Raw genomic sequence first — 19282 nt, forward strand, 5'->3', positions numbered from 1 at the left:
GTACGCAAAAGAAAAACATGGTTCCTGATCGCGCACTGCAGCTGCTGAATGCTTCAGAGGGGGGTTGTGGAGGGGGGGGTCGTCAGGTCAATGACCTCTTCCACAAAGGTGAACATCTGGGTTGTGGTTCCAGTGCTTCTCCCTGTTGTTTACATGTTTACCCGTTTTCACCTTCACACTCTCACTTCTGTCCCAGCTGAACTAAACCCCCCCCAGGCCCTTTGTGGCGTCTGGACTCCATTCAGGTTTAATGGAGCCTTGGTCCCTCAGTGACGGTCACGTCAATCTGGTGAATGTCTCATCAGCCGGATCCTCCTGGAAACCTGATCTTATTTTCCCAACGTAGTCAAAACAGCTCAAGGTTAATATGAGCAGCTTCAGTTGTTATCGCCGACAGAAACCCAACTTAACAGGCCCCTCGTGACATCATCCGTTTCCAGATTTCTCCCCCCCATGCGTGGCTACTCTTTCATTTTCTCCCAAATCTCGACTGCATTCCTTTCGGGTTTGGAGCGAGAGAAACTGTCGAGAGGGGAAAAGAGACGGCGAGGGAAGGAGAAACAGATCCCAGAGCAGTAACTATTTATGAGCACCGGCGTTCTATATTTGCACATAGTCAAGCCGCCATCTGAGGTCCCCGACCTGTTTTACAACGGCGCCCAAGCGTGGCGAATGGTTCGGGGTGACAGGATGTCAAAGGAGAAGGAAAGCCGGCTTATGAGCGCATTTCACTCAGGCATGAGGCACCAAGTTCCTCCTTTCATCAACGTGACTTTATTAAGCCAGAAACATTGTTTTCATGCACTAGTCCTTTTTGCTATTTTATGCTTCCATAACTTGTTTTCTTTTCCACACATTAGAACAGACGATAAGTGTGCATTTCTTTAGTTTCATCCCTCCTCGTATGAAGGTTCTTACTGAGGACTTTGTTCAGTTATCACTCAGAACCCGATTTATAAAACATTTTATTCCAAAAGAAATCATTTTATATGGTTGAGTATGTAGCTGATTTATGGAGCGACACATAGAAACAGCCAAAGTCCTCTGTAAAAACCTCAAAATGAAACGAGCACCAGGAACCAGGTTTTATCCAATGTTAAGATTTACGTCGTGGAAATGAACAACTGGGGAAGTTTCATGGCGATTTTCTAACCATATTCACCTGTAGCGTCTGGCTCAGCTCACAACCACAGCTTGGTCGGGGGGGGGGGACCTTAATTGAAATCATATGCCCGTCTTTAGGACCTCGGCCTGCCTGCCCCCCCCCACACACACACACACAATGATGGTTCTCACACACAGACACAAACAGCGCCGTCCTTCTCTGCCTCCTGCGTGGTTTAATCCCTCGGGACCTTTGGCAATGAAGCTTTTCACATGGCGCTCTGCACCACTAACCAAACACAAACCAGCCTTTTATGGCTCCCTGGGACCCCGGCCCCCAGGAGCCTCTCTGGGAGGACGGGCAGACCGGCCCGGGTCGCAGATATAGAGAGCTGAAGTCTGGGGGGTTGGGGGGTGATTTTGAGAGCGGAAAATAGAGTTTCAGGGCTTCTGGCCATGAGCCCATCTGAGAGGGTAGAAATGCTCCGGAGAAGACGGCCGACGTTAATTTGATCAATGAACTCTATTGAATTAAGCTTTTAAGAAACTTCTACTACCACACGTCACGGCAGAGGATGTAAACATTCGTACATTCGTATATCTATATATATATATATATACATATATATATATATATATATGGAATTCTTTGTGCAAAACCAGAGTTTATTCTAACGGTAAATTAGCACCGTTGACTAACTGATTAAACACTTTTTATGTGTGTTGTGGAGCAGTTTATACTCTCACAGAGGACAGTTAAAGCTACTGGTACAAACTTGTATTTTGTGTAGTGGAGAGAAGTTCAGAGTCTTAGTGAATGTTAATGAGCCGGCCAGGTGCCGGTTCTGCAGACCTTCTCGCCCCGGCAGCGAGTGCTCTGGCTGACCCCGTCCCCTCCCCGGCCTGCTGACAGCCAAGGAAAGCGGCTGAGGGGGAAGGGGTGAGGGGGGGGGGGTGGGGGGAATCTCCATTATTAAAAACCCACAGAGCGCTTTGGACATTTCTGGAGATTACCGGCTGATTAGTGAACACAAACAACCAAATGAGTGGGGTCAGAGGTCCGTGATCCAAGAGGCCGGCTGTGTGACTCAATGAATGTGGAGCTGCTACGAAAGCCAAGCGGCCCAACGAGGACACGCTGAACCCGTTAATGGCTCCTTATTGTTTCCTATTCGCCGACTTAAAGCCACGGTCAATTAACGGAACGGATTTGAATCACGCAGGCTTTTTGACGACCTTGGTATTAAACGCCGAGCAGGTCTCGCAGTCTGCGGGTCACGCGAGGACGCCGTCTGTCAGCTCCCGTTAATGTCGGCGCGGAGAAGCCGCCTTCAGCTGCCGGCTCCTGGAAGACTTCGCCGCCGTGAGATTCACATCTGCCTTCTCGGTCTTTCCACGATGTCTCAGCAGATGTTCCTTTAATAACAAGGACGCCTGGCATTTTTCATTTCGCCTGCCAGAACACCGGCTTCAACACGGACCGATTCCAAGCCGAGGGAAGGAATTTTAAAACCTGCGACTTCAGGAACATTGACCAACGTTCTTTCTCACCAAAATACATGTGATGAGATTATGTAACTAAATGTCATTTCATCAAAGGCTATCTCCCAAAAAAACCCTGATAATGAGTTTGTTTGTCCGCTGTCAGTGTAACGATGAAACCATCAGAGGAACTCAAGCAGGAGATTACCAACGAGCAGCTTCTAATGACGGGCTTGTGCGCGTATCGGGGCTCGTAGCGGCGCTTTCAAAGAAGCCATTTGACATGGAACAACAGGGTAAACTCTGTGTGTTTCAAACGATCTATTGTAGAATGGGACCTTCGTCAATTTTCTAAATTACACCTGTGTTTACCCGGCTATTACCGGCCCGAGCGGCTGCTGGGAAAAGGGCCTTTTGTTGAAGACCAATGACGTGGTCTGAGCAGAACCATGTGGATAAATGATCGTTCCTGAATAAAAAGAAATGAAGCCTCCCTCTACATTGTTGTCGTAGTTACACTATCACATTGACTGCACAGTTTAACAACCCTCATATTGATTTACACACATTCGACGCGGCCCAAATCACCAACGGCACGGTTGAGCTCATCTGGAAAAGATTAGTTTCACACTCCGATGGAGCTTCATCTCTTCCAAAGACAAAACATAGGCAAGTGAACTGGTGCAAGAAGGCATTTCCTCAGAGGAAGAAGAGGAACGAGCGACAGAAGGCTCTTCTGGATTGAGAAGACGCGTTCCCTCTCCTCCCGACGGGCTTGAATGACGGAGTTTGATTGACGGATGGTTCGTGTGGTTTACAATGACGGTTGGGTCGTGGATCAGGTCACTCGGTGCGATCAGCTTGACCGTAAAAGTCTCTCGCTCTCTCTTGCTCAAGGGCCCCCAACTCTTTGCATGCAATTTGGAAACTGTGCCAAGAACTCATTAGTCGTCTCCAACACAGAGGAGCATCAGCTAAAATTGCGCTTGCTGTTTTGCTTACTGTATGACAACGTGTCTTTATCTCCTAGCTGCGACCTCTCATTACCAAAATCATTTCTTTTTCAGGAGGCCGCGTGCGACATCCAGTAGACGGTGGAAAGTTATGAGCTCATGTCTTTGGAAACACGTTGCATTTCAACAACGCTTATAACCAACAATGGAGCATTTCCACATCAGCTTTTATAAGAATCCCGTGTGTCCAAGGTGAAAGGAAACACCTCAAAGCTCCCAAGTGTCACTTCCTGCTGAGTTCCCACGAGTGAGGCTGGAATTTCCAAAGGCAGACAGTTGGTTAAGAACAAGGAGTCTGTCGTTCAAAAGGAAAAAGTTGAATGCAGAACATCATAAATAATGACGTCATTGGGTTCATAACTATTCGGAAGCCCTTACGTGGCCTTGAGTGGTAGAAAAATTACAAAGTCCTTTTATGACTGTGGAGGCCAGAGAAACGTGAGGTAATTTCCCAGAGGATTGTGTTATTTGTGGCCTGGTACGTCTCAGTTCACACCCTGCAGGTACGAGGCAGGCTGTGGTTGACAGCTGCAGATCTTTGCCAGCACGTCGTCATTGGAGTAACTGCGGGCCGGAAGCGTCTGGAAGGTGTGACGGACGTCCCGGTTCATACAGGGTTTCCATCGAGGAACAATCGGCATTGTTACGTGTCAGAGTGGACAAAAAGCGAGTCTCTCTCTCTCTTTGTGTCCCCGGTGCAGCGGATGCGTCCTCTTTTCACGCTTCAGGTGCGTTGGAATGACCAAGTTGCCGCCCGCTGAGCCGTCCAGGTTCGCTTCATTAAAAGAGAGGCCGGGGCGCATTTCTAAGGCTTCGGGGAGGGAGGACGGACAGGATAAGAGGTTACGGATAGCCTGAGAGAGGCCAAGGGGAGAGAGACATAAGGGCATCTATACTCAGCAGAACAACACATAATAAGTCTCCTGGAAAGCTGCTGATATCGTCTGAGTGAACAACCCAGATGGATTACGTACGCTGAAGTCGCTTTCTTCTCTACAAGACTTTCCTTAAAGGCACCCAGAGGCTGACGGATCGATTTCCCTTCAGCTCTTTGTGTGGCTGCCCCACCCTTCTCTTTTTTGAAGGAGATCCTTTCCCGGCGGGGGCCGAGAGACACAACGACCACAATGAAACACTTGACGAATTGACACTCACGTGTCTGAGCCACAATATGCTCCTTGTCTCTTTCAGTCACACAGTCTCAATAATGACTACGGCAGAAACCAGTCGGCTTGCCAGCTGTGGAAAACTTCAGATCATCTGCTGGAGTTCATCATGCCTCCATTGTCCGCCTGGCAGCTCGGAACGAACAAACAATCAAGACACTATTTCAAAACCTCTCCAGTGAACAGTGGGATGCATTATCTCATTTATAACCACGTGAATGGCAATTTACGGAGCAACTGTTGTGCCCGTTTCCATGGATTCTGTTTATGAACTGAACTTCTAAGTTATGACCCCAGATGTGAATGCTCCTCTCTGATGTGGTAGGTGGCAAAAGACCTCGACCCACAGCAGCAGATTCCAAAGTACAAACCAGATTTGACATAAAACAGACCAGAGTCTGAGAGAACTGGAATTCAGTTCAACACGTTGTGATAACTTTGAAATTGACCTTCGCCCAAAACACTCATTTTCATTAGACAGAACCGTAACGCATCACAACCAGGGATGCAAACGCATGTACGGTCAAAAAAGAGACAGGTAATTGAAGCAAATATCCATATACTTGATACGGACTACGGCCGACAAAGGGGGGGGGGGTTGGCGGCGACGACAATGCGGTCAACGGGGGGAGAGGGGGGCAGCTATAATCAGACCATTCACACAAGTCCCCCAAACTGACGTGAAAAAAGCATGAGGCGCCTAAAAGCTCGCTGTTTGAATCCCTGCACAATGCAAGTCAACGGAGCCCATTCCGTTAGCGGTAAGCCGTTCCGTTAGCGGTTAGCCGTTCCGACGCGTCGCCATAGCTCTTCTTCTCTATTGTCATATTTAACGCATTAATGCCGATCCATAGTTTGTATATTTGTCATCAGATAGCAATCCTCATTTCTCAAGATGATGGTTGAACTGGGGGTTTATTTATATTTATGCATGATTACCAGACCAAGACAGACCTCCATAGACTTCCATACCACTATATGTAGACTAGTATGCCGGAAAAAGGTTTGTCAAAAATACCAATATCTTCTACTACATCTCACATTTTGTAGTAATGAAGGGCAGCAGGCTTTTCTGGTCATTCTAAACATGTTTCTGCAAAGCAGAAGTATAAGCAAGAGGGTCAAAGTTCAAGGTGTTATGATAAAGCAGCAGTTGAATGCAAACTGCTTGCAACAGTGCATATTTTGTAGGGGCGCCTGAAGTATGAGCTAGTTTGGCAGTATGAGAAATTCAAGCAGATTAGTTGTGACAGCTTCCCGGTGGGCGTGAACGTGAAACGGTAAAGAAAAGCCGTGTTGCTTGTGCTCACGTAAATCCAGAGCAAACAGTGGTTACCTGGGAGTTGGGCTCCATGTAAGGGCTTGTCTTGCCGTCTTCAATAACCGTCGGCGACCACACTCTGTCTCCTGATCCCGACCTGAAAGACAATACCCATGAGAGAAAAGCAAGTCGGATCAATTCTGCTCCATCGAACACCAAAGTGTTGAAGCCAGCTGGCTGGTTTTCCACTGAGGATACAATGAATAAAAGGATCAAGGGGGTCGAGAATTTTTTGAATTCTTGTCTCATTCGGAATCTAATAAACAGACATCAGTACATCCACACAGCGCACCTACTTTATTATAAAGAAACAAAAACTGACAGTACACAAGAGACAAAGAAGAGTCGTGTTTTGTGAAAAAAACTGCTTGCTAGAAGCTAGCTAGCTTTGTTTAGCTAGCCCGTTAGCAAGCTAGGCTAAGACAGAGTCCGTACAAATGACTTTTTTTGATGTAACAATTAGTTTGCTTGGTTACCACCGCATCATGTTTCAAAGACTAAAATAATGAATCAAGAATTTAATAAAAAGGTGAATTAAATCACTTAGAAGAGAATGCATAGCCATTAATTAGACTGACACCAGGAAATAGATTTAGTTTAAAACGACGATCAGTACTATTCGAGAGAAGGAACATTTTACACGGTGGCCACACAGGGAATTACTACGTAAAAAATACATATTTTTTTAAGGTAGATCAATTATCCAGTAAGAACACTTAAATGTCCTAGATTATACAAGAGCGACGGCGGCACATGATGAGCTTCTCCATCGTGTGGATGTATGCTTTTGCACATTTGGCACATTGGGAACGGATCCTGCAACGTTCTGGTTTCCCTCCACTGGTACGAAGATAAGGTCCCAATCACACCATAACTCCATTTTCCATTTTTTGGAGAAAAGAAAACTTTGGGGCAAGAACTTATCAAAAGTAGTGATAACTGAATTAGTGGTATCGGAGTCCCCCCTCCTGTAATTGACTCCAGTTGCATTTCCTGAAGTGATGAAATACATCATTTAGAGCACCGCTGAAAGATCCTGTCAGTCCTACCGCGAGCATTTCCAGAGAATAAAATGCTTTAGTGAAGTTAATGGCGTGCCACTTATTTCTCAGGCTGATAAAACATGGCGATTAATCTCCGATGGCATCACTCGCTTCACTTGCGCCACTCTTTTACTTTCGAGTTCTAGTGTTGAAGTGTTGACAGTTCTCTTGCTGTCTCAAAATAACAGAAAGATCAGAGGGGAATTCTTTGGTTCCTTGTGTTGAGGGCGTGGGGGCGGGATTTTGTTGCCATGGCGTTGGCGGTTAAGCGGGAAAGCATCCAACTTCCAAGAAAAGGGGGGTAACTCCGGGACACCATGCAGACCAGCTACAGGACACGGCGTGTGTCCGTGTGTGTGTGTGTGTGTGTGTGTGTGTGTGTGTGTGCTGCCCATCGAGCGATGATGTGTTCGACCCCCCCAGCGAGGGAGCGTCCAAAGAGGTGAGGTCACCCGACTGGCACGGCGCTTCAGATATGAACCACGGAGGTGTTGCTGTCAAGGACGCTCTTATGAGGCGGCAAGTTCCCGGTGGACGGCGTGGGATGACCCCGCCCCCCCCCCAACCAGAAAGCCTTCAACGGTTACGCCACCAAAGCCTTCTGACACAAGTGGAGCTCAGTCTGAAGAGGCCGCTTGAAATGACATTACAGCCATTGAGCCGTTTCTATTAACGGAGATGAGAACATTTGACTCATTACACTGAAGGTCCCAACAGACTCTCAGTCATCAGGCTTCATGCTTACTGCAACTGCATGTTTCTTACTTGTATCTAAAAAACAAAAAACGTATCTGCGTCTTCAAAACGAGTTGATTAGATTATTGTTCCTCCGTCATCTCGTGCATCAGCTGACATCCCTCTGCAGCCTGCACCTCATCCAAAACAGCTGGAACCTGTTGCTTGATATTATTGATTATGTATAAAGCCCAAAGAGGCCTCGCTCAAAGTTATCTATCAGATCTGACATCGTAAGAGCTGTGGAGGCTTGTTGCTGTGTAGAAGAACCTTTTTCGGTGCATTCAGTTCAAACACGTTATTCAGTTCAAACACGAAAGTTATTTTCCATTATTTGTATTTCGTCCAGGAATGAAGCACTTTTCAAGGATCTTAGATGCGCACGCGCTTGATCAGTCACAATAAACTGTGTTACTATTTGTGTTCTTGTAGCATCGAGTCAGTTTGGGATCTCTCAACCTCACGTTTCGCTCATTGTTGGTTGTTTTTCCGCCCGATCCAAAGTATAATCCAGCTGGTAAAACTCCCCCATGGCCTGAAGACACCTTGTGATGAAATATGAACCAGATCTTCTGCGAGGCTTTATCTCATCTCTTCTTCTCCCTCCTCTGGCTAGCTGCATTACAGGAGCGCCGGGAGAGAACATTTCTCTTTCTAAATACAGATTCATAATGATAAATGGGACACGGGTGAATAGTTACAGACTCATTTGGGTTTTCCACGTTTGTCATAACTAAACGAAGACAAGTGGAAAGGAAGAAGGTCTCAGGTCATCACTCTGAATTTCCTGTTCTTTCCTCTAGTCATATCTTCCCCAACCTGCCCTCCCACTGCCAAGTCTCATTCTCAGATTGGAGAGACCTGGTTGACCCTGTTCTACACCTAAAACCAAAGAGTACTGAGAGCGTGGCCTCCTTGCGCCACGTACTCGTGGCAAAAACCATCTGCAGCTCAAGCTGGGTGCCAGCCTGCACGTAATAACACAAGAGCAGCAGGGCTTCACAAGAACAAGACACGCAGTCAGAAACACCCTCCGCTCAGGCATCAGGCATCATTTCTCAGCACATTTAACTTGCACGCCCCAGCAAGACTCTTTCCGAACAGCCTGACCAGCGGTGGAAAGGCATCCAAACCGCCATCGGGCCTCTGCGACCACATGAGCTCCTCCAATAAGCCCTGGGAAGGAGGAGGAGAACCACAGGGAGGTGATGGCAGGTTGGAAGAAGAGGAGATATAAAAAGAAGAAACAGCCAAGGAGTGAAGTGGGACTTTGGGTTTGGAGAGGCAGAAGGGTGTTACAGGGTGGTACCGATCAGGGACGAGGAAGAGGTCAGAGGAATGACGGATGAAAAGAAGCAACAGGAGGTTTCCCCCCGCAGCTGGTTCCTATATTCAAACAGGCTGTTTAGGTGTGAGGAGAGAAAAGCCAAGCAGAGCAGACGTGACACACTCCAACACGGGCCTCGGGTGTCTGTCAACGGCCTTCTGACGCAGCGTCAGAGCGTTCCTCCTCGGCTCCATTAGCTCACCGACGCCGGGGGGCGAGAGAAGCCGGCAAGGGCGGTTCAGCTCGCAGCGCTGACGGGGCCCACGTCGGCAGGGGGGCCGGATGGAAAATGGAAAGCTGCGGTGAAGCGGTGACCTCACAGCCCGTTTTCTTCTTTTCAGTTTCTCTTTCATTCCTTTTCTTTTTCTCATTTCACGAGCTATGAAATGGTGTGAATTTAATTTGCCATGACCCTCGTAGTGTCAGAGCTTCCAACCTTCATCACGAGACACCAGACCCCGAGTTCAACTTATTATTTTTATCATTTTAAGGTCCTAAAAAAACATTGACCATATTTAGAGTGCTGAACAGATGTTGTATCCGTCTCTGTTTCATCCCAAGCGTCTCCTGCTTTATTGTCTGTTTGACTCCACATGGACCATAATCCACTAAATGAACATCACGCTGTATTGAAGAAGACATGAAACTAGAGACTGAGACCATAAACTCATGTTTACAACGTATACCGAGGGAATAAGTCGAGAGAGAAGTGGAGTCATTTTCTCATAGACGTCTATGGGAGCAGAGGAGTCGCCCCCTGCTGGTCACTACAGAGAAGTAGAGTCATTTCCTCATAGACGTCTATGGGAGCAGAGGAGTCGCCCCCTGCTGGTCACTACAGAGAAGTAGAGTCATTTCCTCATAGACGTCTATGGGAGCAGAGGAGTCGCCCCCTGCTGGTCACTACAGAGAAGTAGAGTCATTTCCTCATAGACGTCTATGGGAGCAGAGGAGCCGCCCCCTGCTGGTCACTACAGAGAAGTAGAGTCATTTCCTCATAGACGTCTATGGGAGCAGAGGAGTCGCCCCCTGCTGGTCACTACAGAGAAGTAGAGTCATTTCCTCATAGACGTCTATGGGAGCAGAGGAGCCGCCCCCTGCTGGTCACTACAGAGAAGTAGAGTCATTTCCTCATAGACGTCTATGGGAGCAGAGGAGTCGCCCCCTGCTGGTCACTAAAGAGGACGCAGCTGTAAGGTGTCTCCGTTCAGAATTGGAGTGTTGTTCTTCAGCCTTGTTCTGTGTTTTGTGAAGTCACAGTTGCCTTTGATCAAATTCGAATTCAGATCATCCTTCAGTGCAAACGGACGTTTGTGCCAAATTGAAAAGAATCCCTTCCAGGCGTTCCTTGACGGACAAGACGAATGATTAATGATCTAAAAACATATGAGCTTTTCAATGTTGAATTTTCCATGAATGATTCTTTGAGGAAAAAACAGCTCCCGCCGCCGCACCAAGTTTTCCTGAAGCCTCTATATTTCTTACTCAACCCCCCCCTTCCTCTCCCCCGACGGTCTTAAATGCTCCCTAATGGGAATTATAAAAACATGTGGGTTGTGAAAGTATTAAATGCGGAGAAGTTGCAATGAGACATTCTTGTTTTATAGAAGCCCCGAGGCTCGGATGGATCTCGTGTTCTGTAATTTCGGTTCACAAGAGACGTGTAGACTTGTATATTTGTGCATCGGCAGAAACACTAAATTACAGGTTTGCTTCTCTGTGACTCCGTATTATATGACCACGTCTTCCAATGACGGCCAAAACCGGTGTCCTCTGAAATATTGTTTCTCAGTGAGTCAGCGAGTGTTCTTTGGGTGCACCAAGAGTTTTGACCCCAGTGTCCGTGGTCGCATTTAAATAACCTTGTTGAGGGGTTGGTTCGTTACATAATCGCCGGATCTGAATCCTTTGAGCCAAACACAACCATCTCTCACAAATGTCAGATTCAGCGATAATTTAAAGCCAAGTAGACAAATGTGGCATCAAATAGAAAGTGAAATTGTCCCACATTCACGTCGTTAATTTGTCAATTAATCATGTTTGTCATTTGTGGGAAAATTATCATTACGGTCATGTGAGTTATTGGGTTGTGGCCAAAAACTGAAGTGTTTCCTCAAGTATAACTCATCTTTGACTCGCTGACGTCTCATTTCCTATATAATCATAGGACCTTGAACTTCATCCACCAACCAGAAAACACAACAGTTAGGCCACAGTAGTATTATGCCTTTTTCCGGTCTATTTATTTTTACTATTCCAATTTTATTTTGGTGGTTGATGAGAAGCTGCCAAAACTGTGATTTACTTCCTGTTGGAAGTAAGCGTGTTTGTTCTCTCTCGTCCTAAACGTCCATATCAATCTTCTTGTTCTTCAGTCTTCCAGCAGCGGTTCAACTTGGCTCTGGAGTCTCTCTCACTGACCCTCGTCCATCCGGCAGAAGGCGGTTCAGACTGTAATTATACAGTGTATATATAAAAATATATATATATATTAGAGATGGTGCTGAGAAGTCACATTTCAGCAGCTGGCCTTGATCTTTCTCTGCTGCGCTGCTATCTGCTCAGTTTCAGCTGGTTGGTTTGTGGGTTTTGCAAGATTTGTATTTGCAATTATATATTGTTTTGATTAAATCAAGACATTTATCCTAATTGCTTAAAGAGGTCATCTTTGATCTTAAACCCAATCATACATTTCTCAAGTAACCCTTTCACATTGGAAATGAAAGTTTTGACGACATTCGGTGGTAAATCAAGAGGCTCGTCGTACTACACAGCATTGATAACTAGAGAAATGCTATTTTATAGACATTTTGGAGAATAGTGCAAGAAACAGCCTGTGAGCAAAACGCCCCTGTGCATGCTGGGAGCACAAGGAAAGCTGCAGAGAGGCACACTGGGATTGGTCCCTATAGAACGCACTATAAAAGCAGAGAGAGAGACTCTGCTTGTAGGAATCTGCTTATGAGATTACCCGGTCCACCCAGGAGCGAGGCCGGCGCCCCACGGGGAACGAGGCCGGCGAGGTACGAGGCCGCCCCCCCCCCCGTGGGGAACGAGGCCGGCGGCCCACGAGGTACGAGGCCGCCCCGTGGGGAACGAGGCCGGCGGCCCACGAGGAACGAGCTCCAGCAGCCGGTTGGCCGTCGACACTTGCAGGCATCGAAGCTGAAACCACACAGCGTTCCTCCTCTGGAGTTGCCAGATTTCGCTCTGCACTTTCCGACCCCGAGCGTCTAATGGAGATGTGGGAGGCAGCTGACATTTCAGTTGTTTTTTTCCTCGCTGACTCGGCTTGTTTAAATGTGGCTTAAAGCTGCCGTCCGTCCGTCCGAATGGACCGAAGCGAGAGTCAGTGAATCACCGTAGTCATAAAAGAACATAAAAGAATCAAGTTTTTCAACGCAGATGTTACTCTCATATCCGGATATCCACTCGTCCACTTATTCCACTGTGGAAAATAATGAGCTGAATGTACACGTTTTATGAAGATAATAAATAATACGTCTGCAACTAATTCCGGTAGAAACACAGTAAAGCATCCTAATGATGCTGTAAATGGATCAACGCTCAATTCATACATCCCGTTACCACGACAACCCCCCCCCCCCCGTCTCCGTACCTGCTGATGTGGAGCGCCAGCTGCTGAGTGCAGGTCTTGATGCGGTTCTGAGCCTCCATGTGCGTCATGAGCTCCGTGCTGTTGCCGTTGATGGCCAGGATGGTGTCGCCCGGACTCAGGTCACCTTGGGCGGCCTTGCTGCCCGGCGTCACCTGGAGGAGACACACACACACACACACACACAAGAAGCTGTTAGAAGTGGAGTCAAACTATCAGTGAGGAAGAAAGACATGAAGCAAGACACAAAGAAAAAGGGAATTAGCGTGGGAGCGGAGGCCAAATTCACAAAAGCAGCTCTTGTTTGATTTATGTAATGTTGCCTTAGGCGGCACTCTGGGTTTACATTCTCCACGACACGGACAAGCGACTCGACGAGCGACTCGACGGAGCATTGTTACACGTCTCCCCTTTTGAAAAACTCACTTCACCATCGCTCAGCAACTTGCCCCCGCGCTGATCTCCTCGTGGATCATTCTCAGGTGCAGGATGGAGCACGTGCACCGTGTTTGTTTGCACGTGAACTTTGAGCCTCAAACGTCTCTGTGCAACGTTACAGTCGCTGGCAAACATCTGCTCGATATGCCAATACCTTTCACCCGGTAACATGTGATAACGATTATCCGTTATTACACACTGCCGTCCGCCTCTTGGCTCAAACACGCGAGAGCAAACGACCAATCAAATCATCGGACCGAGACGTCCACGGCGAAGCTCCCGCTGGCAGCGAGCTGCAGGAGAAACATTACCGGCAATGAATCAAACGGATTTAATAAAATGTGAAGACTTGCCATGATGTCTCCGTGTGGCGTGAAGCGATGACACGCATGAGCTTCATCTGGGCCGCATTCTTTTTCCAGCCATCAAGCGCGAGGATGTTTTTCAGCAGCCGCAGGCCGTCGGCGTTTGCTGAGACGGTTTTTTGGAGGAATTTGAAGCACAATGTGTGTCGTTTTCATAGTAATTACAGCTGGATTGGACAACACTCGATGTGATTAACGGTTGTGAACGCAGTGCCTTGAGTCAAGTTTATGCATCTAGAAGCAGCAACAGCTGTTGGCAGCTGGCTGAAGGAGCAAAAGGCCAAAGAAGCGCCAACTACAGTCATTAGTATTTGGGAAAAGGCTACAAATAAATCACCACGTAACAGGAAAATGAACAAAATGATCAGGTCCTTCTCACTGTGTCACGTGCCTGTGAGCCAAAAGGCTGAAATGACTTCCTGTATCAACAGAATATTTGGGATGATTTTAAATGGAGTCCTTCGTGTCAGGTGATCCATCTCTGTTCCAATCACCAGGTTTTAAGTGGAGGCCACTGCCTGACCCCAACATCTCGGAGAGCCTCTCCTGAGAGCACATTAACATCTATTGTGTTTGGAACGGAGGAGCCCTGAAATAACACGTAGTTCTCTAACAGACACAAGTCATTGGATCCAATCGGGATATTATTGTCTGGAGGATGAACAGAGGATCCACATGTGGAACTCCTCATACAGCCTCAAATGTCCCTGACCCAGGTCCTTTAAACCCTGAGGCCAGAGGCATTCTGGGAAATATGTGTGTGTGAAAGTATCACAGGAAAAATAAACTCATTTAGCTTTTTGGTGGAAACAGGAGATAATATGAAGAGACTTAAAGATGGAATTTTATTAAACGCTGCAGAAGCATTTTTTTTTTTTTGTTGACAGTCAGTAAATGGATGTTACACTTATTCAGCACAACCCCCCCATCGCTCGCAGCGTATGGTCACTATTTGCTGCAAGAATGCAGATTTAAGTGTGCAGTTACTCTTTAAATGTGTGTGTTGGGTTTGTGCCGAGACTGTGTCATAGTGGGCCAAAGTCCACGCACACACACACACACACACACACACACACACACAGAGAGTGACTTATATCACCTCAGGGTTGGACAATGAATAACAGGGTATGAATCCCTCTCTCACACACACACTGAGGTCGCCACTAGAGGAGAAACATTCCCGTCTAGGAGGAAGTGAAGTGTAAGTCAAACTGAGAGTTACGTGGTTCAGACCAGTGACATCATTACACCGCGTGACGCAACGGCTCCAATGATGTTTTCACTCGACATTTTTAAATTTCAGTCTTATTCTCACACGTAGTAACCGCTCTCACTCGCTTCACGTTGACGAGCTCAAATGAGGTCAAAAGGTGAGGGATAAAAACGACACGGCCACGTAGATAATTGATAATGTGAGGTGGAGAAAGGACGGTAAATTCAACGGAATTCAACGTTAATGTAATTTTAACTACTTAAGCCATTGGTGGATTGGACAACGAGGCCTAGTCGCTCGTTAGCATCGTTCTTCTGCTCGTTTGAGCGGGAAGAATAAAAATCATGTTTGTTATTGTTGAGGACGTCGTGTCGTAGTCAGGCGATGAGTCGGGCACCCTGAGGGAGTCACTCGTCTGGCAAGAGCGTGACGTCACTCATCACGCGGCGCCGCGACGGACCGGCGCCGCCTCACTCACTCGAGCGCCATCTGTTAGCTTCGGTGAGCCGGAGGTGACGCGTTTCGTCGCGTCTCTATCGTACCCGTGCAGCAAGGCCTCGGGTCACGTGACCCATCTCTGGTATGCGGCGGAGGAGGTCGCGGTCTGAGGTGCGTTGCGTTCGAGTCCTTGTGAGACACAAACAAAACGTGGAATGACCCCGACGTGAAGGAACTAGACGTTCCATAAAGAGCCCCGTGGTTCTACAGGACTCTTCCTAGAGGACAGGTTCAGACAGCAAAGGGGGGGGGAGGGGCAGAACTATTTACCCAACACGGCGTCGTGAACTCCGTCTGACGACAGCGAGGTTGAATACGGCGGCCTGCGGCCTGCGTCGCAGATCACACCGCAGCCGCCATATTCAGCGTCTCCTCGCTAAATGCTTCGGCAGTTACATCTTTCCATTATTACGTTCCTGCTCCTCGGCCGCTCGTTGCCGCTCGCGCACACCGAGGCCATTTGACAGCCTACACACAGACACACACAGACACACACAGTCACACACAGACACACACAGACACACACAGTCACACACAGACACACACAGACACACTACCAATGTTTCCAGAGTTTATCCCGGGACGTTATCACCTTCAGGGGGGAAAAAACAGCTGGTTTCCTGGTATTTACAACTCTCGCTGTGACCGAGTGCAGGTGTTTCATGCTCTCACTTTTATTAATGAGGCAAAAGGGTGGAGGTATGTATATTTAAAGTAAAGCATAAAGCATTTATGTTCCAGTCTGTAAAGCCACAGAGTGTAAGAAGTGGACGATGCTCCCTTTGGTTTGTGGTTCCACCGTTCAGAACCACAACGGGTCGTCGCCATCTCGTTTTTTGGCTTTTGTCGCCTTGTCTTTTTGCAATCAAATCAAGAGGGCGGAGCCAAATGTTAAACAACATTCATTAGCTGACTCTACATGGACCATACGCGAAATGAACATCTTGCTGCATTTAAGACGACTTAAAACTAGAGACTGAAACCATAAACTCATGTTTACTGAGGGAATAAATCAAGGCAGAAGAAAGAGTCATTTTCTCATAGACCTCTATGGGACCAGAGGCGTCGCCCCCTGCTGGTCAGTAGAAGTAACACAGGCATCACTTTTCATCCCCGGAGGTTATTTCAGCCTTCACAGAGTTCTGGCTCGCAGGAGGTCTTTGTGGAACTTTACTGGCCCCAAAAGAGTCATTTTGAATACTATGCAGCATAAACTACCCTTCTCTGAGACGCCGTCTCTCTCCCTCGTGCAACGCTCCCGGCCTCACCGTTCAACACTTTGTAATTGACGTCTCCGGCGTGCACCGCGCAGCCAGAATGTAGCAAGCATGTAATAAAACAAGTTTGGGAGATTCTCCGGTGCATCAGTGGCAATGAATCACGCTGAGCTTAACACAGAATGCGACCGGCTGCCTCGAGCTGAGGAGAGACGGCTCCTTTCCCACCGTTTAGATTCAGTTTCATCATTTCTCAGTGTGAAGAAACAATCATTGAGTTCTGCCAGCATCATGTGGTGTTGTGGGCTGATGTTTCAGAGCATGAAGTAGAGTGTGTCTACACTCAAACAGTGTGTACTTACACCCCTGACGTTACATATTTTGATCCTTCCGTCTTGTTAAAGCCGGGGTTTAGGAATCAGGGAAAACTCCCCTTCAGGTTTTTATTGCCGTCTTCGCTATGCAACTGTCTGTTAAGTGCAACCTGCAATTATCTTCCATCGCGCAGGTTGCGGAGCCCTCCCCGTGCACGGAGGCCACGCTTTCTGCAGCAGCAGTGCTGCAGGTTTGCACAGACTGAAGTGGCAAAAGAAGAAAACTGCTGATATTGGAGCTTCAGCCTGTCAGTTATAAAAATGATTAAGGAAGTCAGGCGCTGAAGCTGCACTGGCAACACTTCCAATTCTGCATGAAACCAACACTTCAGGTGTAACAAACAGCGAGCAGTTCCGGTTACCCCCCCCCTCCCTCCTCTGTAAATCTAAAAATTACACCTCCAGTTGGAAGTGCCTGGGCCCTGTAGTTAAAGGGTCGGTTCGGGGCTGGTGATACAGCAGAGCACAACACCTGGAATCCCTCAGAGGCACCAATGAGCTCTGATGAAAAACAAATGTCACCCCCCCACCCCCTCAAACACCACCCCTGCTGCAAGCCCTGCAGCAGGACCGGGCCGTGTTTATCCTGGCTGCAATGAACTATTGGCTACTGCCAGATCATGAATACCAATAAATAATCTAATAACGCGTAGAGGAATAAATCGGTTTGGAAATATCACCATGACTATTGACGGAGAATTTCAATGCAGAAAAATAATCCATTCAATTGATTTGAATACAGTTCAGAGCGGTTAAATGGATTGGATGTCAGCTATTAAATTAAATGTCGCTCATGTTATGAGCAGTTTGAGTTTCTTTCCTAAAACAGATTCCAGCAAATTTGAAAAAAAAAACCTCAAATGTTGTTAAATGATATTGCTTTTCCTCCTGAAACCACAGTAAACTGATTGTCTTTGTGTTGTGCACTAAAATATATGTTACATGTTTGACAATTTCCTGACATTTCATAGAACGAACAACGAATCGACTGTAAATATTAATCCGCAAATGAAAAAAGTCACTTTCTTCTGTTTTATCTTCCTCTGGCCGTTCTAGAGTGATAGAAGCCACTCGCTGAAGTATTCTGCCAACTTTATTTTCCAGGGATTAGACGGCGCCATCTGTCAGCCGTTAAAACCAGAGCCGAAGTTCACGCGCTTTCAACCGCTATAACCGATGATAAGCGCGTCACCGAAGAGAACCCCCCCCCCCGATCGATTCCCATTCATTGAGACGAGCCGCGTGGCCCCCGGATGGAACCGGCGGCGGGGCTCGACCTACCCTGGAGACGGTCAGCGGGGTGCTGAAGTCCCGTCCTCCCACCAGCCGGAAGCCCCACGGAGACGGTCCCGTTAGCGTCACGGTCTGGGTCATGGCGGGCGACGAGCTCTCAACGGAGGCTACCGGACACCGAGCGAGCGCTGCTGGGGAGGGATGGTTTGAGGGGCGGGGGGGGGGGGGGGGGGGGCGTTGTGGGTGTTGGGAGGGGGGTTAATATCCACGGTCCCTCCTCGGGCGAACGGTTAACGGACAAAGCGCGAGTCCTCCGCCCTGCTGCTAGGCAACGCCGTCCCGTCGCAGTGAGACTTTCTTCTCCAACTCCGCCGGCTCCGGCTTAAATAGCGAGGCGATGACGGCTGGTCCCGCCCCCCCACCCCCCAGGGGGAGGGGCCTGGGGGGTGAAATCAGGTTGTTAACAGTGTGGGGAGAACATTCATGTGTGGGGGTATTTATGTGTTTCTTTTCTTTCTCTCATCTGCTCTTGTTGCACCATCAGTGAGAATACAGGTATTCGCACCTGCTGGCAGCATCAGTTAGCATGAGCTAGCAGGTAGCATGAGATGCTTCCAACTTACTGAGCCCAAACTTTGAATTGAATTTGATTTAAATTCATCTTAAAACATCGTTGAGTTAATAACTCAATTATCAAAACAAGTAAAAGTGTTGAACTTTTTTCTGAAGGTACAACCAGAGAACCAGTGTGACGCGCCCCTTTCATTTTATTTTATTACTTGTGCACTGCTGTCTTGTTGTCTATTGTTACACTGTCTACTGTCGCGCACCAACCGCCAAGTCAAATTCCTTGCATGTATGACTTTGATTTTAGCAATAAATGTTTCCTGATTCCTGATTCCACAGGAACCCTCTGCACCATGTGACCTAATAATACTATAACTCACTGATCAGGGGCCTCAAGCAAAGATTGACATCAATAATGAAGAAATTACGCCTCTCCCATTTGCCAAGGATCCCAGCATCCTCTCTGCCCCCGATTCTGTCATTTCCTCCGACGAGCAAATGGGTCAGCGAGTGATCTCATGAGGGGATCCTGGGAATCTTCCCTTCAGACGACTGTAGTTTGAGTCAGAC

The 19282-nt window shown here is 47.6% G+C and overlaps 1 protein-coding gene across 2 annotated transcripts in view; it reads right to left on the reverse strand.

Annotated features, from left to right (window-relative positions):
- Positions 1-18615, reverse strand: part of pdlim4 (PDZ and LIM domain 4) — a 28793-nt gene extending 10178 nt beyond the window's left edge. For both annotated transcript variants that reach the window (XM_078106979.1, XM_040182354.2), the window contains exons 1-3: positions 18194-18615; positions 12811-12962; positions 6102-6183 (exon numbers count right to left, since the gene is read on the reverse strand). In XM_078106979.1, the coding sequence (XP_077963105.1) occupies positions 6102-6183; positions 12811-12962; positions 18194-18286 (327 nt within the window). In that variant the 5' untranslated portion in view covers positions 18287-18615. The remainder of the gene's footprint in view (positions 1-6101; positions 6184-12810; positions 12963-18193) is intronic.
- Between the last annotated feature and the right edge of the window lie 667 nt (positions 18616-19282).

Source organism: Gasterosteus aculeatus, chromosome 7 (genome assembly GCF_964276395.1).
Source record: "Gasterosteus aculeatus chromosome 7, fGasAcu3.hap1.1, whole genome shotgun sequence".
Classification (NCBI taxonomy): domain Eukaryota; kingdom Metazoa; phylum Chordata; class Actinopteri; order Perciformes; family Gasterosteidae; genus Gasterosteus; species Gasterosteus aculeatus.